General features: G+C 45.2%; 1 protein-coding gene across 2 annotated transcripts in view; it reads left to right on the top strand.

The window, feature by feature from the left end:
- Positions 1-23,532, top strand: part of AFF3 (ALF transcription elongation factor 3) — a gene marked incomplete at both ends in the record, with an annotated part of 424,260 nt that overhangs the window by 204,011 nt on the left and 196,717 nt on the right. For both annotated transcript variants that reach the window (XM_080916707.1, XM_080916706.1), the window contains one exon: positions 17,787-17,834. In XM_080916707.1, the coding sequence (XP_080772833.1) occupies positions 17,787-17,834 (48 nt within the window). The remainder of the gene's footprint in view (positions 1-17,786; positions 17,835-23,532) is intronic.

Below are 23,532 nucleotides of genomic sequence, written 5' to 3'. Positions count from 1 at the left end.
CTGTTCACTCCCTCCGTCACTGTGTCCCTGCTCCTGGGTCCAGCTGCGGGGTCCTCAGTATGGTCATCTTCAACAAACACCCGTTTTGCAAGTATCTTCCCAGTTTCTGGATTCTCCTTGTTATGTTTTAAGCATGTTTATGAGATGTAATCCACACTTCATGCGATTCAGTCACACATAATAATGTGCATTTCAGTGTGTTAGCATGTTTATAGTTATACAGCCATCACCCGGATGATCATTTAAGGATTTTTTTTATCTTTTTCCAATGAACTCTAACCTTTTCCCCCGTTGCTTGTTTTATATCTTCTTTGAGTGCATGTGTGTGCGTGTGTGTGTGTGTGTGTGTGTGTGTGTGTGTGTGTGTGCACAGATAGGTGTGGAAGCCAGAGGTCAGTATTTGGTGCCTTTCTAGCGCGTGCTCATATTGTACAACAGCCTTCCGCTGAACCTGGAACTTTTCTATTGGACTAGGTTGCTGTCCATCAGTCCCCACAGAGCTTCTCTTCTTGTGCCTCTGCTCACACACTGCGTTACAGGCACACAGTGCTGCTCCCAGGTTTGTACATGTGTGCTGGGGATCTGACCCAGGCTCTTATGCTTCAGAAGCAAGCATCGCCAGTGCTGATCTTCTCCCAATACTGTACATGTTGTTTGAAGAGGAAGAGTTCATTTTAGGTGAAATTCCTTGTCCTCGTAATTTGTACTTTTCTGCATCTGTTATAAGAACTGATTGTAGCAGTGAATTAGTTGATTTGCTTTATACCCCCAGCAAGTCAAGCTTCCAGCCACCCACCAGAGCCTCCTAGATTCACAATGGAAACACACACACACACACACACACACACACACACACACATACACACATATACACATACACACATGCACACATACATATACACACATACACACATATACACACATACACACACATATACACATACACACATGCACACATACTTACACACACATATACACACATACACACACATATACACACACACACACACACACACACACACACACACACACACACCAGGAATTTTGATATGTTTTGCTTTGACTAGCTCTATGTCTGGGCTATTCTAATCCTCCCTCCACTAGCCCACCCACATTCTCCCCTCTAACTTTTCTGAGTCAGCTTGCTAGATCAACATGTCATCTCTGCCTCCCCAGACCCAATCTGGGGAGTAGGCCATAGGGCCACTTTCCCGAAGTCTTACATGACTGGTTGCTTTCTTTCCTGCAGCTCTTCTCCCTGTCCCCTCTGCTTCTTCTTCCTAGCAATTCCCCACCTCTTCTCCCTTTGTTCCTTGCCTGCACAATCTAAAAGTCCTGACCTTCCACCCAGTTCAGCCATTGGCTATTGACAACTTTATTCCCCAATCAGCCAGCTGGGGGAAGGCTTCCTTTAGTGTCTGAATACACACATTCCCTATGATTCTGGGAGCCAAATTAAGACAAAGCATTAGAACCAGTCCCCAACAACTGATATTCCATGGGACTGGAGAGATGGTTCAGTGACTAAGGTTAAGCTGTATTAGTATAGCAGGTGTGTCTAACAGCACCCACGTGACAGCCCACTGTCACCCATAAATCAAGTGTCAGGGGATCTAATGTTCTCTATTGGACCTCTCAGGTATAACAAGATGCACATACACACATATAGCCACATGCACATAAATAAAAACAAAACATGCTTTTGACAAAATAATAAGCATTTCAACCCAAAGTCATTAGGTTTTGTTTCTGGAAATTGTGTAATGCAGTTATTATTCTTAGGTTAAGTATTTATTTTCTCAGTGTGAATCAGAATACAAACGTTGTTCTCTTCTGTATATCCAATCATTCTAGACTATTTTTTATAGATTATCTTTGCTCATCAAATTAACCTCTGACAAACTACATTTATTGAAAATAAGTTGGCCACTATATTCAACTATATCTCTTCAGTTTTATTTAAGACCTTTGGGTCTTAAGATTGAATTCTTTGAGAAATTCATACTGAACACATTTGAACACATTGTGTGCTTATTATATTCTTCTCTCTCACTTCTCCCAGATCAACCTCAACCCCTTCCAAATTTTCTTTTTCCTTCCCCCTCCCTCCCGCCCTCTGTGTACATGTGTATATGTGTGCATATACTCTTTTTTTCCCCCCAACTATTGGCTTTTAAAATCTTCCTGCCTCATTTCCCTTGATGTTTCCTGAGCCTAGGGAGGAAGGACCAGAGGAGGAAGATCTTAAGAGGAGCAATGGTAGACACTGGTGACAGGGAAGGGACAGAGGGATGATGGGAAAGGTTTATGGAGGTGACGCACGCTGGGCTGAAGCAGAGAAGGACATAGAGAGTGGTAACCAAGACTAAGAGTCCTTAAAAGACCAACATGGAAACCTATGCAGAATATAGAACAATGACATCTATTCCATGAAAATGAGTTTCATTAGTGTCTTAGTGAGGGCTTCTATGGCTGCGATAAAACACCAGAACCAAAAATCAAGTTTGGGAGAAAAGAGTTTATTTGGCTTTACACTTCTCGTTCATGTTCTGTCACTGGGGGAACTCAGGACGGAAATTCCAACAGGGCAGGAACCTGAAGGTGGGGTTTGATGCAGAAGCCACGAAAGGGCATTTGCAGGCCCGGCTGTGAGGATACTGGTAGTATTTGGCTAAAGTGACGTGGTGTCGACTGTCCTCTAAATCTGTGTCTGTGGGCCCGTTGATGGATGCAGCTCTCAGACTTCATCAGGACAGTTTCTTTCTGTAGTGGGTAACAGTTAATGCAGAAACTCACGCCCCGTTAAAGTGTAGAGAATGAGGAGAGTCAGCCATCAGCAAAACTTACTTCTATCTAGTAAAAGAGAAACAGCATGGTGGCTGGTAGGCGTCGGACGCTCTTTCATCACAGAGTCCCAAGTACCTCGCACTCCTCTTGTCTGATCTGCTAGTGTGCCAGTCACAGTTTCCACAGCTGAAAATCGGTTCTCTTATACAGTATGTACTGAATACTGTCCCCCCTCCCAGCTTTGCAGTGAGCCTGGCTGAGCAGGTGCCAGGACGGGTAGGCGGGGACAAGAGTGGCATACCTGGATCTTGAGAGTAATCTTTCATGTTCCCAAGAAACCACCACATTGCGTTCCATGGTAGCTACCCAAGCTTACACTCTCCTCAGCCATGGAGGGAGGGGTGCCCCCATGTCACACATCCTCACCAGCATGAGCTATCACTTGTTTTTATTGATCTTGGCCATCCTGACCGGCCTGAGATGAAATCTCAAAAGAGTTTTGATCTGCATTCCCCTGATGAGTGAGGCTGTTGAACATTTCTTTTAAGTGCTTCTGAGCCATGCGGGTCTCCTCTTCTGAGAACTCCGTTTCTGATCTAGTTTTCTGCAGTCACATCGGGTGCTGTTCCCAACACTGGCTGTTAGCGCTCTGAACTCTGTAACTCTTAGTGTGTCCTCTGCCTCTGGGAGACTTTTCTTTCAGGCCGCTACCCAGTTCTTTGGAGTTGGACTAAAGGCCGTTCTTCCTGATTTCTTTCTTGTCAGGGAGCTAGCTCTGACCTGAGATACTCACTGTGTTTTTTAACCTTGGAAAGGCTTTTAATCTTGGAACTTTTGTAGACCTTGAAAAAAATCAACACAAATCTGTTCCCACCACCGTCTGAACACTGATCACTGACATGTAGAATTACAGTTAAAGGCATAGATGTGGTCCATGAAACTGTGCTTACACAGGTTGGCCCCGCCCCCGTGCCACATGCGTGACCTTGAGGACGATGTTCTTGTTCAAAGTGTGGGTAATAACAGGCCATGCTTCATGGAAGTGTGATTACTGACGGATGCAAAGCCGTTAGCTCTGTGCCTGCAAAATTAGACTCTCTAGTGGGATCAGCTACAACTGAGACTGTAATCAGTCTCCCAAGTCAGAGGTCCAACAGGACACGCTGAACATCACACTCAACAGTCCTATCTGCCGCCCGCACAGTCTGTCCTTCTGGGGACAGCTGACTCTGTCTCCCATACCACATCATCCCCTACTTGAGTAAAGGTGGAACTATTATTGCCTTCAGGTATAATTCAAGAAAGCGTCAACACCAGGGAATTCAATTGGGGGGGGGGGGATTTGTTCAAATAGGAAGAAGAAAGCTTAGGAACCATTGGGTTGAAATAGAAACTACAAGCCGGGTTGTTTTTTTAACCTGCTGCAGGGCCATATGGTTGCAGAATGTGTTGATGCTGCTTCTAAGATCCTTGAGTATTTTAAACTTGACATGTTATTTTTTTTTTTTTTTTAATGATTTCAAACATCATTTCTTTCCGAGCCTTTCCCGGCGTCGCGGTAATACCAAGCAGATGGCCCGGCAGCGTTTACATTTGCATTTTCCAATACTGCCGCGTTATTTGCAATATTTCTTCTCAGAAACCTGTGACTCCTTCTCTACCTTTTCAGAATGGCTGCGATGAACTCATAAATGGGGGTCCTTGGGCTGGTAGAAGCGGGGACTGCGTATTGTATAGAGTTTTGGTTTTATGGCGTTTTGTTTGGGGTTGGCGCCGGTTGTCATTCATGGGGGCTCTCATTTCACTGCTTCTGTGAGGGAATATCCTCTTCCATCTCTCTCAGAAGAGGTACATTCCTGCTGAGAGGACCCATGGCTGTCCCCCCACTCTTGGCCTGCTTACATTCACACAGGAACGTTTTCTAGAGAAGCTGTGTTTGCTTATTTATTACCTGGCCACCACACAGAGTCTGCTCCACCAAAGGTAGACCCTGGTTTGTTCAACCCTTAACTTCCATGCACCAGCCAACACAGCACCGGTTCCCTGTGAGTCAGTGGGCACAGGAATTAGAAATAATAGCCAGATATCTAGGAACGAGGGTTTTACAAGCCGGCTAGTTCTCTGAGCGTGGCTACTTTCTCCCTCCTCCTGGCTTTTTTTCTCCTTCTCGTGTGTTTTTAAGGGGGCTTTGCTGCCAGCTTTCTCCTGATTGTCTTACTTCTGTAGTTCTGGGTTTTTTCCTTATTTTTGTTGTTGTTCTAAAATAATAGCCAAGAGTATATTATTAAATAGACAGCATATTGGGGTATCTTTCTCCTCATTGTGGACACAATGGATTAGTGCCAACATAAAGGCATTTTCTTGCTTAACAGTTTGGAAGCAGGAAGCAGGACAGGCTGTATTGATCAGCACTGACTCCGGGCCTTGCCTTTTAAAGGCCTGTTATAATGAAACCGGTGTTCCCATTAAGATGCTTTGGTTTCATTCTTCTAAATGAGAACCAGAGACTGCCGAGGTGTCTGCTCAGCTCACAGGGTGGTTAAAGCAGCAGGTTAGCCATGCCTGCCTGCCGCATCGCTGCCTGGTCTTGGTGTGATCGACTGATCATAACTGTTCCCAGCTCGTGACTGGCATAAAACGCCTTTCATTAACTGTCTCTGTGACTTCCGGCCAGAGCCGCTTGGTCCTAGACCTGAGCAAAAGGGAGAGAAAAGTTAACATGGAAGCCCCCACTCTGCTGTGTCTAAAAAATGAACCGTTTGCTCTAATTGTTGGAAGTGTTGGCAGGTTGTTTATTAGCAGGATAACAAACCCTGGCTCTCGGCTCAGAAGTACAGTGGGAGTTAAAGATACCAGTTTATTGCTACAGCCACGCGTCTGCAGTGTTTGAGGCTCCACTGGGTAACTTTATAAAGCTGTTACAGTTTCCTGGGTGAGAAAAGGGACACCAGCCTGGGTGAATGGAAACTTTGATTTCCCTACAGCCAAAATTACAAAAAGAGCTAAAAAGTGAGCGTTGTGTTTGGGTTGGTGTTTCTCTTCCCCAGTGTCGCTCCCGGCCAGTCCATGAAAAGCCTCAGTTGGTACTCCTCATAAGGAAAACATTATAAAAAGACAACGCAGATGCAGAAATTTCAAAAATGTAGAAAAATGATAATTCTGATGGTTTTCGGCAGTGTAGAGTTTTTCGAAAAACAAAACAAAAACAACAGGTAAGACTTGAGCAACTTAAGGATGAGATTTAGGAAAGGGGGCAGCTGGAGTTTCCCTGTAAACACAGTAGACATCAGAATGAGCGATATTGTGGGATAGCATCGACTCTGAGTGTCTGCTGCCTCACGCTGGAATGCCCCATTGTCCTATGAAAACCGCCGTCCACGGTGCACTTTCTTGGTAAGCCCAAGCACATGACTCTGAGGTCTCAGAAGGGCCCTTGGCTGAGACTCAGAATGAGACACAGCTACTTTAAAAAGAGAGCAGCCATGTGGTGTGGTCTTGCTCTTTAACAACCCAGTCACACACAAGCGCTAATTCATTCCTACAGAGCAGCATAGACCGCTCTCTTGCTCAGAGATTCTCCCACCTTCCAGGACTGGCAGACAAACCATGCCTCCAGCATGCAAACCCGTGAGGACCTTACCTGCCAGACCACATGTGTGCCCTAGCACCCAGCAGAAATTGATAACACACTACCTTTTGCCCTAAGGATCATTTTTTCCTTCTGAATATTGATTTTTAACCATTTATTCACTGTGTGTCCAGAGGAAATACTGTGTCCCCGGGCATAACATCTTTCATGGGTTGTAAACACAGAGCTGGACTCAAATTTAAAAATGGAGTGAGATTGAGGCAGATTGTCATGTTTATAATAATAAAACAGTACGTGCATCTATCTAGTCTCTCAAATCTCTACCTGGTTCAATTAACTTATTGAACATTGTAATGACTCTGTGCACGCTTGAGTTAATACTACTGGAATAGTCTTGTGTTCTCTCTAGCAGTTTTACAGGTAACCCATCCTGATCTGTATGCCAATTTGCCTTGCAGTATTCCGTTAAGTAAAAATTATCTGGAAATAGCCAGCATTACATATTCCGGTTTTGTTCTCTGCCGGGGCTCCAGGCTGGGCTATGGCCTGAAGCCACATCTCTCCAGTCACAGGCCCTGAGCTGTGTGTGCCCCAGATCAATGAGAAGATACTTAAAGCTAGCACGGAACGTGCATCTGAGAGCATTGGTCTTAACCGTTCCCCACTTCTTCAGCTTCTGAGGGGAACCTGGAACCGGCAAGTCAGTCAGATTCATTGTCTCTTTGGAAGGTTCTGATTGTAGATAAAGAACTTAAGGTAGGTAAACTGGCCCAGGTACTGGTCTCATATTGTTCAAACTCCTTTGTCTATAGGACCCCGTGAAAGGTTTGATATAAACCCTTGTTGATATTAATTGGTTTTAAACATGTAAGTCATTGTGTGTGTGGTTGCTCTGTCCTATGTAGGCATCTCTACTCTCTTGATTCATCTATTGGATATGCGGACCCTTCTTAGTCCTGACTTATTTCTACTCTCAGGGCATTCTTGGAAGAATAACCCAACAGAGACAAAGCACGTGGGGTCACTAGACTCTGAGAAGGCAAAGTGGGGAGCAAGAAGGGAAATGGGGATGGGGTAGTTCAGTGCACACTACATGTTAATCCTTATCTTAGGGTTTTTGTTGTTGTGATAATATGTCAGAACTAAAAATAGCATGAGGGGGAAAAGCCTATATCAGCTTACATGTCCCTCTCACAGTCCCTTATAAAGGGAACTCAGAGCAGAAACTTGGAGGCTGGGGCTGACACAGGGCAGTTTGCTTTCTTATACACCTTAGGGCCACCTGCCCAGGGATTAGTCCCATCCACAATGGGCTGGGCCCACTCTCCTAAGTCATTAATCAAGAAGATGCCCCACAGGTATACAGGTATATCTTGTGGAGTCCTCTCAGATGGCTTTAGCTTGCATCCTGTTGACAAACTAGAAACACAAACCTTGTCGTGCGCGTTAGAAGCAATATTCTCCTCATACAAACCTGTCACTCAGGGAGCCCCACATCCTAGGACACCATCTTGTAGTTTTCCCCCTTAACATTTCATCTTCTACCATGCTGTATAATCTTTTCTTTATTTCGTTCCTGGATCTCATTATTAATATATAAGTTCTACAGTGGTAGGGATTTTTATCTTTTTAATTCACTTAAGGATCTTCAATGTCTAAATCATGACCAATAAGAAATGTTAGGGAAGGTTACTAGCTAGCTACCAGTCCATCTATGTATGAGAATACCTAATTCAGATATCTTCATCTGCCCTCTCAGAGATCCCTAAGAGCTTGCTTGGTTGATGTTTTACTGTAATCCAGAGGACCCATGGTGTTTTAGAAGCAGGGAAAACAGTAGAGTTAACATTATCTGGTCTTCCTAAATTCAATGTGACCCAATGGTAACTTGCTTTCCTGTACACTTAGAACAATGTCTATGCAATTCTAAAACTAGGAATTAATCATTGTTTGGCTGTCATGTGGAAGGCACAAGCTCAACGTTTTCCATGTGGTGCTTCAAGTAGCCTCTGTGTATACTTGGTACTGGTCCTGTTCCTGTTCTCAGAATGAGGAAGATGAGGCCAGTGAGATCACTCAGTCTGTAAGGGCTCTTGCTACCAAGCCTGATGATTGGAGTTTGATGGCTGGGGTCAATATGGTAGTGAAAAAAAAAATGCTGCCCCAAAATATGTGCCATGCCATTCCTGCCCTCATGTAGTTATGAGCAGTCACAAATTAAGTAAATACATGTGAACTTAGAGGCTAGGATGGTGGCTCCATAATTGAGAGCACTTTCTGCTTTTTTGGAAAATTGGAGTTTGGTTCCCATCACCTATATTTAGTGATTCAAGACTAACTCCAGCTTCAGGGCATCTGACACCTTTCTAGCCTTCTTAGACTTCTGTGAGCATATACATTCTCATTCTCTCTCCCTCCCTCCCTCCCTCCCTCCCTCCCTCCCTCCCTCCCTCCCTCCCTCTCCCTCCCTCCCTCCCTCCCTCCCTCCCTCTCTCTCTCTCTCTCTCTCTCTCTCTCTCTCTCTCTCTCTCTCACACACACACACACACACCATTAAAAATTTTAAAGCTCAGTTTAAAAAGACAGAATGGGAATGTTGGCGTATACAAAGGTTAGAGACAGTCCAGGGACCCTATAAGACTCAGTTTGCAGAATCCCTTGGCTCGTGTTTGCTAATACACTCAGATTATTGAAATCCAGCCAAACACTTGGGTAGATGTGCGTCTTCCTGATACAGCGATGGTTTTTCTAAAGGCAGTTGGGGCTACAACCACATCAACAGGTCTTTTGATTTGACCAGAGTTATTGAGAACCTTGTTTGGGGTTTGGCTTAAGCTGCCATTTAAAGTGGCTAAAGGCACGTCCTGGTCTCACAGTCTGAGTGTGAGATGACTTCCTTTTCATTCGTTTTTGAAGTTTGAAGGAAGGAGCGAACTAGAGGGTGGAGCTTCGTTCTATCTTCTGCTGCTTTCGTAGCATTTCTCTCTGACCTGTACCTCAGAGGTGGTGGCCTTTACTCACCCTTACTCTGTAGACTGCCCTGCAGGCTCCTCTGGTGTCCCCTGTGGCTGTGGCTCACACTAGGTAGCTTTTGCTATTCATTCCTTTACGGCTGCTCAGATTCCTAATGTCCTTATTCAGCCTTAAGCAAAACTCTGTCTTAAAATCACCTGTCTTCCCAGTGCTAGAATCAAGTCCAAAAATAAAACATTTATCTTATTTCATGTTTATTGGGTTGAGAGGAAGCAGAATTGCTTTCTTTTCTCTAAGCATTTAAGCCATATTGTTGGTGAGAGAAAGACCTTGACAGTTTTCACTTACACTTTCTGAATTAATTTGACTTCTCCTGCTAATTTTATCATAAGCCAATCATTTCTTGTTAAATCTTTGAAACGTATTCTCAGGGGCACAAGCAGTAGATTTCAAGCCTGTTTGGTTTTGGTAAACGCAGTTGCCATTTTCACCACTGGAGATGGAGTGCATCTTGCCACAGTCTGCCTTACCTTACGGTGTTGGTTATTATTAAAGAGGACCCATTCACGTTCTCTGTGCACGGGACTGTGATGTTGTCACTGTATTACACGTGTCATGGTTAGCTCTTTGCAAACTACTGATTTGACAAAGGTAACTTTGTCCCGTTGAATGGAGCTGTTTGGGGATGAGGATCTGAGATGAGGAGGGTACAGAGAGGCATTTTCTTGAGTAAGGATTGATGTAGGAGGGCTCTGCCCACTGTGGGCAGTGCCATCCCTTAGCAAGCCGATATCGCTGGGACATATAATTAAGGAAACCAAGCAAGCCACAAAGTCTAGACAGTAAGCAGCATTGCATGGTCTCCACTTCAATTCCTGCCTCCAGGTTCCTGCTTGTACTTCCCACTTTGGCATCCCCTGATGGTGGACTATTCCCAAATACTACAGCAAGTAGCCAAGGCTACACCAAATAAACCCTTTTCTCCCTGTATTGCTTTTGCTCATGGTGTTTATCACAGCAATAAGAATCAAAGTAGGACAATATTTAAATCTGAAGTTAGGAACATGGTTTAAAATGTTTTGGATAAGGGATTTCAGCCTGCATGATCAAATTCACTGCACCACTGTGCCATTTATATTCTTGGTTGAAAGAAAATCGATTATATGTCTAACCCTGGGGACACAGATTAGAGTAGTTCTAAGTTTCTTTAATTGGTTGATTTCATCAGCCTCCTTGGATTACTCTTTCCATCTTACTAACCTCTGTGTTCAGAATTCCAGGATTAGAAGGAAAGATGTTTTCAATGGTACTCAGTGACCAAATATGTTTCTCCGGTGTGTTTCTCTTCATCCTTTAAGAGGGTGTGTTTTAGGGTTATCTTATCAGCAAAACTTATGCTATTCACAAAGAAAATCTCATTTGTTCTTTATTAGATGAGGAAACAGATAATTTGGGTCAGGATGCCATTCAGGAAGGCACTAAAGAGGAAATGGCACCTTTCAGATGTCTTTTTGAAGGCTTGCCTGGTGAGTGAGTGTTGAAGAGAGTGGTCCTGTCACCCATCTTGAGCCTGCTGCTCTTCTTACGAGGAGTGCAGCATGCTCCTCGACCAGCGAGGAAAGACGACCACCATCAGAGGATTCTTCTCAGATCATGCTTTATTGTGGGAGCCTCTTGGTTGAAGGGGAGAGCAGGAAGCGAGGGGCCCCGAACTACCCTAGCTGTCCGCTTATATAGGGAGAAGCGCATACGGGCTTGCCATGATTGGTTGTCACCAGTCTGCTGACACCAGAGGCCTCGGGATTGGCCGGAGATAGGTTATGTACTGCGCATGTGCAGGGTGCAGCGCCTTAGCTGACAAGAGCATTACTATATATGGAGTTGTTTACCTCAAACTGTGAGGGAGCCAGCGCCATCTTGTAATGGCATTCGGCTCCCCACAGAGGAGGAGTGACTTGGGATGAAGAATGAGAGGTCTTGCCATGTTCCTGTCAGTGTTGATGACCAGTGTTTTTTAATGACTGCCTTGTGGTTTGTTTGCCCCATGTCGACAGGACAGTGTCGACAGGACAGTCTGGAAGATGGCCCTGACTTCCAGCACTGGCCACTTCATGGAGACATGACCCCACAGCAAATACTCATTATCCATCAGTGACTGCGATGTAAAGTCACTGTCTCTGTTTTTAATGCCTTCACGGCATCCGTAGGCTTTTGACGAGGGCAGCCCACTGATACATAAACTTGCTGACAACCACATGCACTTTTAACTACAGACTCCGGCCAATGTTCCTAGCTTTCGTTATCATGATATAACTGGGAGGCCTTATCCTGTAGCTAGGGATCTGATAGGGACATTGAATCTATAACCATTGATTTTTCTATCCAAAATTCCCAGGATTAACCATTTCACAATCTGTTTCTTTCTTTAAATATTTGGAGTATTCTCATATGTATAATAGGTCACAGGGGATAAGACTGAAGTTTACATGGAATTGTCTATGGCTGGCATGGACTCCTCATGCATAGATCATAGAAAACCTATGTGATATGTCTGTGTGCCCATTCTGACCACAATGGGCCCATCTGAGGTGAGATGTGGAATTCTCTACATTCTTTCCAACGCTCAAGATATTTCGAATTAAAGAGAGGCGCTCATCCAGCAACCTCTGCTGACACCACACCAGCTCGTGAAAGGCTTGATTTACAGGTGCCAATGTGCAAATTGAGGAGTTAAGAATAGCTGGGGTACCCATAGCTATACGTTTAATTTCCATGAAGCAAGTAAAAGTTCCAAGTTGATGGTCTAAGGATTAGGCTTTAAGGCGGTTATTTGTTAATGTTTTAGGAAAAGCAAAGAGATCTCTTAAAATACAGCCAACTGCACCAATCATTCAATTTTAATTGATTTTTTAAAATTATTTTATTTGTGCATGTGTATAGTCTTTTGCATGGGTGTCTGTTTGTCTGCGCATGCAGATGTGTGCACACACATGTAGAGAGCAGACACTGGCATCTGATAGCTTCTGCTGTGTGTGTGTGCATGTTTGAAGGTACATGCAGATGTGTGCACAAATGTAGAGACCAGAGATTGGCATCTGATAGTCATCAGTCTACCTTTGCTTTGTTAAGGCAGGGTCACTAGCTGAGCCCAGAACTCAATAATGGGTGACCCTGTGACTAGCCAGTGAGCTCTCCAGATTGTCCTTCATACTCCTAGCATCAGGGCTACAAGTCATGACACTGGCTGACTTTCCACATAGACATTGGGGATTCAAACTCAGGTGTTCATCAACTGAGCCTGCTCCCCAGGCCCCAGAAATTTTGATTTTCTTTGTGAATATTGGCTACATATTTTATCATTGAGCACATTCGACCCTTTTCTGTTCCATTCCAGAAGTGGGTGTAAGATTTCTGGTGTGACTGGCTTGCTTCTGTCCCCCTTCCCTTGAATGTCTTCTGATGTTCTACCTGTTTCCTGCCTCTCCCCCATTCTTCATTGTGCCCCAAACTCTATGATGTGCCCTTCCATTGGTCCTGATGCTGCATTTCCATGGCTGCACCTCTAGCATTCCTCTTTATATCCCGTCTCTTGTTTGGCCTTCGATTGTCTGTTGGAGTGTCTGAATGTCTCAGTGGTGATGGTGACACTGGGGCTCCAGAGGCAGAGCTGCGTGGAAGTATCAGAGCAGAAGATGATACTTGATCTGTGGGTGAGCAGAGCAGAGGAGCAGAAGTGAGACAGGGCTCCAGCAGAGTGCAGTCCTTCAGGGTGGGCTGTCAGGACAGGTGTGGAGAAACAGAATTTGAAAGGACAGGCTCTGTTTCATGGTTCACAAATCACCCTGTGCTCAAGACCAAGGCCTAGAACTTAATGATAGAGATGACCCCACCCCTACACACACACACACACACACACACACAGAGAGAGAGAGAGAGAGAGAGAGAGAGAGAGAGAGAGAGAGAGAGAGAGAGAGAGAGAGATGGTAGTTGGTAGTTCCGGTTCCTGGTATTTGCTTAGATCTCCAGGTACTGTTTTCATGGCATTGATACAGTACTTCATTTCTTTATGTCAGGTTTTCTGTAAATGAAAAATAGTAAGATTTGTTTAAAGATGACCCTATAGAGACATTGAGGTCTGTAAATGTTTAAGGGTTTTTGTGGATTTGCTGATAACGGTGTTATACCCTTGGCACTGCCTATGGATGAAAGTTTTGCTGCACTGTATCTTTGAAGAGTTAAACTGTTTCCAGTGTGAGCCCTGTGTCCGGCTCATCCCCTCTGCCATGAAATGCCATTTCGCTCTGGTTTGATGGAGCGCTTTCTCCCTAAGCCTTGCTTGTTCCAGTGAGCTGTGCTCAGCCTGGTAATTAGAAACATGATGCTGTGCTGCTTCTGGAGCTGTTCTCTCCCAGAACTCCAATCCCCACACTTCCCTGGCAGGCTGTGCAGTGTGTGTGAGTGCTAGGATTCAGGGAAAGTGTGGGACGACCAAGGCTGTGGCAGGAGAGTCGGCCAGGGATGCTAGCTTTTAATTGAAGTTTAGTTGGAGGTTTCAGTGAGGTGAGACTGTTATGACAGATTTCAAAACGCAATGATAGAAAAATGGGGGGGGGGGTTCATCAAAGTCACAGTAAACAACTGAGCGGCTCAGCATGAGACAGCAGCCACAGAAAAAAAAGAGTAATTAAATTTTACATTGTACAGCCTCCTTCTCAGTGGGTATTTTTCCAAGGGAAGCAGTAATTTTATTGTAAAAAAATATATAAACACAAATTTGGAAATGTAAATTGCGTGTACGTTTTCGCCCCACCCATGAACAGAGAAAGTTACTGAAGTATAAATAAAATCAAGGAGCATAACTATAGCAGAAATCACAACTGAGGGAGAGCCTCAGAACCAGAAGGATCTTCAGACCCCTCCCCCCTCGATGATCTACTCCTTCTGCACATTTGGGAAAAAACCAGGTGGGATTCTATGTGCCTTCTGCGGACATATGTGTCTTCCTGTTCATTGTATTGGTTAGAGAGGAAAATGACTTCTATCTTTCTCCTCCCCTTTCTCTCCCCACTTCTCTAAGTATGATGGAAACCGAGAGGCCATGGCTAACGCTGAATAATGTGTAACATCAACAAATGAAGAACTTCACCTAAATGTTCCCAGAATCCTTTGGTCTCCCCACTGTGAACATGAATATCACATCAACTAAAGGCAGCCCCTAGGATTGAGCACAGGAAGTTTGCCTGAGCTAGAGTCACTGGAGGACTGACTGATAGATACGTATTTGGCCCTGTCTTGGCTACCATTGCTGCCATAGCGTTTTTTGGTTAGAGCCCCTTTACTACTTTGAGCCAAGTTTCCCTGTCTTTTAAAGTCATTGGCTTTTGCTGAAAGAGCTCCTGGGTATCTTCTGAAGCAGACTTTCTTCAGTGCTGTGCCGTGGACCTACCACAGTGCCACTGGAACCCTGGAGGGTCAAACCAATATGGCCCCCTTCTAGAGTCCCCGGGAGAATTGTTGAAGAGAGGACTGGGGTGCTCACTCTGCCTGACTTACTCTGATACAAGGATGGGACTTCCTGAGATGGCTGCTGGAAGTCATTGTCCTGACCTCAGTCTGGTGCTTTCTCTTGATGGTCGCTGTCTGTCCTGCCCATCAGGTCTGCACATCCATCGAGGTGAGGCAGTGTCATAATCAGTGTACTCCACCAGCAATGGGGACAAAAGTGCTTCGCAGTGGTGTCTGCTACGCGTTTCTCTCCGTGTCCCCTCACTACAGTAGGGCAGCAGGAACCTATAGGCTAGTAGGAGACACCATTTTTAAGAACTGCCTGTCCCCTGTGTACAGTACATGTAAGGGAAGTTAACATTTTCTTTTCAAAGGAGGCATAACTATCAGAACTTTTTAAATGAAATATAATCGTCTGTCTTATTTCCCGCCCTACCTCTTTCCTTGTACACTTTTGCTCTCTCTCTCAAATTCATGGCCTCTAATACTTTGATTGGTCACACACACACCTAAGTATATAGATTCAGCCTGCTCAATTCTAGCGAAACTTTTGTTTATGTTTTCAAGGATGACCACTTGGTGTTGGATTACCAGTCAGAGTGTTGTACCTTGGAGAAGACTGTTTTTAGGCTCTCAGCATCCCTTAGCTGCCTGTGTGTGTGTGTGTGTGTGTGTGTGTATGTGTGTGTGTAGGGCTGAGACCTCATGCAATTTCCTCTCCTATGTTTGCATGTGGTTCCCTGTTGTCCTTGCTGGGCTCTTGTTGAGGGGGCCATGTTGATGAGGCCCTGAGGATGTAGCTTCTCTGACATTTGTAGGAAGTAAGCTCAGCAGGTTTCCCTCTCTGACTCTTACCCAGTCTCTGCCCCCAGAGGAGGCTTATTTAAGGGCTTAAACCTGAAGTTGAGTTGAATGTATTTTTTAATAGGTTGCTGTACCCAGGTAAGGTGAGGCCACATTTTTCCTTCCAGTTGTTTCTGAAGTAGAAAACAGGAAGTGTATTGAGTGGTTACCATTCGCTTAGTCAGCATACCATCTGCTACAAATGGTTGGGGACTTGAACATGAGAGAAATGGTTGTGGGATTGGAGATAAATTTTCCAACTGAGACCACTAATTCTTCCCACTTAAATACCAGAGGGGCCATTCCACGGGAATGAAACCCTGGTGTGACTGAGATGTTTCTATGTAGCCTCTGGGACAACTGGTCCAGGCTTCCCCTTCGCAAACACATTAGGCAGTGCCTGCTACAATGATGACATATTTCAAGAACACTGTTTATTGCTGGGGGACATCCGTGGACAGGGACGTTGCTGGGCCTCAGGCATCCCACAGTCCGGTCCCGTCACTGCTCTTGAGTTAGACTACTTGTTACAAAGTCATGTTGACTTCTTGGGCCTCAGTTGGCACGGGCCACACAAACCGCCAGTCCTGTGCCAGAAAGAAAGGTGAAGTCACATGTGAGACTTTTTCAAGACTTGTGTCTTGTTTCGTGCTGAACTATTAGCCAGGGCAAGGAGTGAGGAGGCATCCATCTCTGCGGAGCCACTGATAATCTTTTGAACATTTGATTTGCTTCGAATCAGCTTGTGTGCCCTGGTGTGGTAATGTATCTGATCCCAGGACTTGAGAGGTTGAGCCGGGAAATGGTAGGTTTCAACGCAGTCTAGCCTGTGTGGTAAGATCTTGTCTGAAATGACAAGCCAGGATGAAGTAACTGCAGGAAAAACCATGTTCATTGATTTGCATGCCATTAGCTAACACACACGTTGTACATGGTACATATAATGTGGAGAGAACTGCTTCGTTTAACTGGCATGTTTTTACGTGGAGTGTGTGTGCTGAATGAATCGATTGTTTGGGGTGTTGAATTAAAGTTATGAGGAGTCTAGGATGAGGAAGGTCATGCTACTGAGAATGCCAGGTTCAAGTATAGCAGCTTTGAGGGGACTGTGGGTGAGCTATGACCCCAAGGATGCCTTGAAATTAGCTACAGAAGACACAGTGCACACACACACACACACACACACACACACACACACACACACATATATATATATATATATATATATATATATATATATATATATATATATGTCTCATTCTAGTACGCTGCCCTGTGGTATGGTCTGCACCCTTGAGTTACAAGGCTCTCGGAATGACTTCCCTGGGACAGGCAGCACACCCAATAGAAGATGCTCTTTGCTTTTATGTCCCCATAAAACCACGTCCTCTGCTCTTGGCTGTGTCAGCAGCAGTAACTAAACAGTGTCTGTGGACCTTAGCATGCTCTCTGGTTCCCTGTGACCTGAGGCCACTACACCTCAGCACTGCTTACCGTTCAAGGCAGTGGGGGAGGGGTGGTGGTGCAGAGCAAGTGTTTCTGGTAAGATCGGACACCAGCATGCTTGGCATCGCCCAGAGGACCCTGGCCGTTCTTCCTCATCCTGCCGCTCAGTGTAGGATTTGAGGACTATGATCCAGACTCTTATTGAAGCTGTGGCAACCATCATACCATCCGGCCCACAGCACGTATTTTCTGGGTAGACTGGATCTACTTTGTGGGAAAGACACCCGTTTCCAGACTTGGATGAAGCCCAAAGGGGATGGATGGATCTCAGAACTGTGGAATGTTTGCAGTGCTTCTGGGAACATTCCCCATTTCAGTTAACATAGTGGGAGAGCTCTGGGCTAAGTGGAGGGCATGCATATCTATGTGGCTCTGCAAGCCAGGAAATGGGAAACAGCCACAGTAAGACTGACCAATGAGAAGCCCTACCAGCACTCCCTGCCTTAAACATCCCCTTAGGTCAACATTGCTTTATCCCCCCAAGTAACTTAAAAATCTGTTTGTCCCCCTCCCTTTGTGACAGCAATTCCTGTGACAGCAATTCCACTCTACCAATCCTGACTTATCTTTCCTCTGCTTTCAGGAGAGTAGATCTGCAGAAAGCAACAGCTGTGTCGAGGAAATAATTCGGGTAAGGATGCTTTTTAAGATCTTGTCACTGTGTTGGTCGTGTGGATAGAGTTCCCAGAAAAAGAAAGTCCTGTGGTCACATTATTAAGGGGATCCCTCGTGGTCTGTTGTTAGGCATATACTTATTCTGAGGAGTCTCATCTGAGTCACCAAAGTGACACTTAATGAAACATCAGTCTAGGAGCTTACCCAGCCCTGTGCTTTGTGGCACATGGGTGACACCATTAAAGAGATGAGCTGAAGATAGAGTCACATCCATATGTACCCATTTATCACCTGAGCATCCTTGATTATGCCGTGTCTGAGTCAGGCAGGGGCTGCTGCCTTGGGATTTTTTCCCTCTAAACTTAATTAGAATCAGAAACTCCCAACACAGAGATGATACTGGAGTCTCAAGTTTATTTCTGTGCCGCTTTGCAGGTTTTTAATTTCTTTGATGCTCCATTAGCCCGGCCTTCCCACTGCCTCCCTCCGTGTGCAAGTTCCACACACAAATGGGCAGGCTGGGCTCTCGAACTGTATTCGCGTGTTCCAACTTACAGTCACCATCAACCCATAGTTTTTCTTTCCTCATAGTTTTTTCAGATAAATAAATTTTTAAAAAAATCACAGTTCTTAGAAAGATTGATACTGCACTGGGAAAAGCAGCAAAGTAAGTCACACCAGATGTTACTGTCATTCCCCGTAAAGAGCAGGACATTCACGTGTTCCTCCCTTTTGAACACTCTGTGTGTTTTTACATGGATTGCCAACACATTGAAGTATTATTATATTATTACTTAACTTAAATATTACTTAACTTAAAAATTTTACCTTCACAAATCATTTTTTAAAAAACAGGGTATTTTTCTTCCTGAAAAGTGTTGTTTCACAGATCTTTTTAAACACAGAAGTTGATCAGAATAACTAAAGTTAGAGTGTTTGAATTCGTAATGATCTCTCTCTCTCTTTTTTTTTTTTTTAACTTCTGAATAAAGCTGTGGTCAAGGCACAAAGAGGCATTTCTTTAATTATATTAAGTCCATATTTTATTTAAGAAAACCTATCTTACCTGCTTCATTTCCGATTAAATAATGGACAGTATTTGATGCTGACAAGCTTTGCCTAACTCTTTCAGCATGTTTTCATGTTGCGGCTAAATGCTCCATTTTTAGACCCCTTTGATTGGCTGCGTTTATATGCCATTCTTTCTTGCTGTAACTAGACACTCCTCTTGACACCATCTTGTAGCCACTATGAGAACATTTATCATTTGACATCCCTTGCCTTCTCCTTAGTCCTTGCTCTCCGGACAGGGTCTCCCAGACTGGCTGGACATCCATTGCCTGGTTGCTGAGATTACAGGTGTCTCCCATACATCATGTTCAATTCTGGGCTTTGTGTTCTTATCTGTAGACAGGGCTTGAAGTCAACATAAAGACTTGAGTAGTGCACACATCCAAAAGGCATACCTTAAGGAAGCTGACATTCATTTAAGTAAATCAGATTCCTCCAGTCAAGTTTAAAGCTTTCGTTCTATAAAGACAGCCAATGACAGCCTCACGCCCCTCTCTACCCCATCCCTAACCTTCCTACCACACTGCCTCAGAGCCCCTCACTGGGTGCTGCCTCTGCCTCAGGTCTCCTTCTGTCAGGCATGATGCAAATAGAAAGACTGGAGCCATGGAGTAGACGGTTGGGCGCTGAAGTCTCTGCACATGTACTGGCTGTGCTTGGGTGTGGGACTGTGGTGAAGGAGAGCAAGCTCTTGGAGCCCTCCTCGTCTCAGAGCCTTTATGAAGTCTGGTACTAGATGAAGTAGTAGATGGAGTCTCTTACACCAACCCCAGACCCTTCAGGTATCCTTAGTAAGACGGTAATGGAGGGGCTACCTGGAGGATGTGCCATGTTCCCAGGGGTACCTGGGATTTTTCTTGCTGTCCCTTGCCTCACTTGGTTCGAAATTCTCCACCATCATCTTTCCCTCTCTCCTGAAATGTACCATCTCCCCCAGACATAAGCCCAAGGCTCGGTTTTTTTACTAACAACCTTGGAAACTATGTCAGCCTCAAATACTGTGTATCGGCCTCAGATACTTATTATGTATTTTTCCCTCCTAAACTGTGGATCCCATATAAAGTCAATGAGCAGGTGAATAAGTGGGATCTCCTCCAATGGAAAACCCAGGAAGCCGTTGCAATGCGATCGCCGTGAGTCATGGATGTGGCTGGTTGTTTCCTTGCTGTCTGGTTTCCATGGCGAGCCTCTGTAGAGCCCAATTTTCTTCATCGTTTTTCTGCTCTGTGACTCACTGTGGGGGAACCAGATTCGGCCCAGGTCATTGGGAGTCCCTGTTTGGAGCCAAGCTGGGTAATGGGTGACACTCCATTTTGAAGGAAGCAGGGGGCCCTGAGAATGTCTCAGATGATGTCCAAGTGGAGTTCTCATGTCCTTTCTGTGGGAAACGGGGGTAGGCTAAACAGTCCTGGCCTCTTACCCTTGTGGAACTGTCTGCCTACCAGCAGAGGTCCAGTTAGGAAGTACGTAACACTAGCAGTGACAGATTCTCGGGGATTTACATGACCCGACCATATGCCGTATGACCTTGCTTGTGGCCCAGGCTGGTCTCACCGAGGAAGCGACTGGTAGGTAGAAGATAAATAGAGTGTTGACTGGGAAATGAAGGGGACCCAAGCAAAGAAAACGAGGAGCCTGTTGGAGGCCTGTGAGGACAAGGCAGACGGAATGGTGAAGGAGCAGCGGATGGAGATGGGAGCAGTCCGATGGGTCTGGCCTCCCAGGCGCGCTCAGATCCTGGGAAGGGAGCCGTGAGGTTGCTGAGGAGGGTGATATGGTCACATTGACACCTTGAGTTCCCTGTCCTGACAGCCGTGCAGGATGGAGTGAAGAGGCAAGGAGAGTAGGAAGGGTGGAAGCCATTAAAACGTGCAAAGAGATGTTAAGGGTCAGACTCAGTGAGCGGTGGTGTCACTCAGGATTACTCGTGTTTCAGAGGAAGGAAAGAGTTGGGAATCCATTTCTAGACAAGGCTGTGTTGAGTCAGCTGGGGGCATCCAAGGAACAGAGACGGGCATGGGGTAGCTCACAGCAGACGACTGAGCTAACAGGTAGTAACAGGTAGGGCCACATTTTCCAGGAGGGAGGCTGGAAACAGAGTAAGTGCTAAGGCCGGAAAGGGAAGGTCCAGCTGTGAGGAGAGGGAAACCGGGTGGAGCATAGAGCAGGAAGCATAGGGCAGGAAGATGCTTAGAGCAGGAGTCAGCTCTCACCGTCTGAAGGAAGGAAGCTGGGCCATTCCGTTGTCACGGGGATTCCCACGTGTGAAAATGCCAGCCCGTGCATCCACTCAATAAACACAGGTTTATGGCTCACATTGCCAACTAACCGTGTCTTTAACTTGGGCCGGTTTTCCCTGCTTTTAGTTTTGCTGAGGTGACTGTTTTCCAATCATTTTCACATTACAATACCTTCTAAAATATTCTAAGGTATATTACTTTTTCACTCTTACTCAGGGAAGTTTTAATTCTGGGACCTAATAAATCTGTGCCTAATTATGGAATTCTCTTATCCAAGAGCAAAATGATCACCAAGTCCTGTAGAGATGGCCTTAAAGCCCTCATGGCTGACATATGCTCAGAGTAGGTAGTTCTGCAAGTCTTCCTGTATCTCACCCCGGAAGGTTCAAGTGCAATTAGTACCTCGGGGCCTTTCCTAGCATCTCCCATTAATACAGAATGGCATTCACATTTGTTCAGCCAGTGAAAGCCCTTTGCAACACAAGGGAAGGAGTGCAGAGCTGGGATCCAGGATGCAGGAGTTTTATATGCAGGAAGGTTTTAGGTTTCACTTTGCTGAGGGCACCCCCACTATTCTATGCCTTATAATAACAACCAAGAGGCCAATGCTTGAGGTTCTGGTTTGAGTTTAGAGAACATTGGCGTGCGCGTCTGAATAGACTCCCTTCCTGGCTGTCATCTCCAGTGTGACTTATCCATCGTGGGGATTCGCACAGGGTTGCATACTACTGTTTATATGAAAGCGGTAAAGGATGCTTATTTAAATTCTGGAGATCATTTCCTGACTTTATAATGGAATGGCCTCCAGTCGAGTACAGGGAACCCCTTTGCCCCCTGCCTTAATTTCCCAGAAAACAGAAGAGCCCTGCTGAATACCATCTCTGGAGAGGTTTGTGCATGGTAAACAGTGTCATATGGCTTGCGCATCATTCAAGCCTGTCACATGGCCAGGCTCCGGGTGGTGGGACAAGAGAGGCCTTGTGCTCAAACATCTATGTGCTCCTTGCCCCAGATGAAAACATATTAGCTGCTCTGTGCCTACGGGAGCACGGGAAACAAAGAGTTGACTTGTTCTGAGTGACTTGCTTGGGTCATTTGGAGGACTGCTCAGGTCACATCTCCTCCACTGCAGACCAGAGCAGCTTTTTAATCACAGTTAGTGCTGTTTCTTCTATAACTTCTTAAAATTTGTTTACACCCCTAAGGATTTAAACTCATGACAAATTGAAGCCCACCAGTGACAAAAACTGACCCCTGAAAGAACTGTCAAGAAAAAAACATTAATACACCTCATTGCTTATTATAAAAGAATGAGTAAAAAGAAACCTGATACTAAACAAAACCTAGACTCTTACTCAAGCGTAAGTTAAGGCATTTCATAGTGTTGTGTTACACATTTTTTTCTTGTTTTTGGCCATCTGGATGGTAGGGACAGAAATTGCTTGTGTTCATATTTCATTTTACATCTATAGATAAATTCTTAATTAAAAAAATCATTAGTCCATTGGGTTGAAACCAGAAGCTCTGTATAAAGGACTACATTCTTACCTACTAAAGGTGTCCGAGTAACTCATCGCAGGGCCATTTGGCTACACTCCGCATGCCATGCTAAGAGTCTAAAGGAGTTTAGTCAATAAGAGAGGGGGGTCTGACCCAGTAGGCTTTGTGGTGACAGCTACAGTAACCCAAAACCCTGAGGACCGGAAGCTCCTGAGAATACCCTGCTTTGGTTCTCAGTGTTCTCCTTTCTCTGCTGCTGCACAGTGAGGAACCATCCAGTCCTGTGCGGGACGGTAGACTTAGTTAGCTCACTTGGAAACCATCAGCGGTGTCTTTACTTTCTGTCCTAGCAGGAGAAGACACCTCAGACTGTTCATGAGTGTGTCTGTCAACATTTGCAGCCATGTTGTCGGGTTTGCCCGACATCCATTTTCATGTGTGTTCTATCCACAAGGGGCAGAAAATACCTACAAAAGTAGTAGATGTGCCCAGTGCCTTAGGTGTTTGCTGCCCACAGGACAGGCTCAGTGGGCAGAAGAAGTGATTTACTGGAAGACATGTAGAGAGGAAACAGGGGGAGATTTGCTCCTTGGAGAATCAGTCCTCCATGACAGATGGGGTGACTGGTCCAGCCCCACTAACACAGGACAAGAGCTGGGGTGTAGCTGCAAGGCCTCGGCCCAGTGGGACTACACGCTAACATGCATACAACCCTTTCAAACTCTTGGGCTGTCTTCTCTGTCTTACTCTCTGTGTTTAAGTGAGAGGCGTCAGGGAAATAATGCTTAACCGTCAGTCGCGTGGAACAGAAGGGAGCGCTCTTATCTGTACCCAAAAGTGAGATTCACCATTGCTGTGTCTCCCGTATAGAGAACAGTATTAATGCACGGGAAATCACAGCAG

The sequence above is a fragment of the Micromys minutus genome, assembly GCF_963924665.1.
Source record: "Micromys minutus genome assembly, chromosome: 5".
NCBI classification, from domain to species: Eukaryota; Metazoa; Chordata; class Mammalia; order Rodentia; family Muridae; genus Micromys; species Micromys minutus.
The sequence above is the reverse complement of the archived record's forward strand: the minus strand, read 5'-3'. Positions and strand labels throughout refer to the sequence as shown.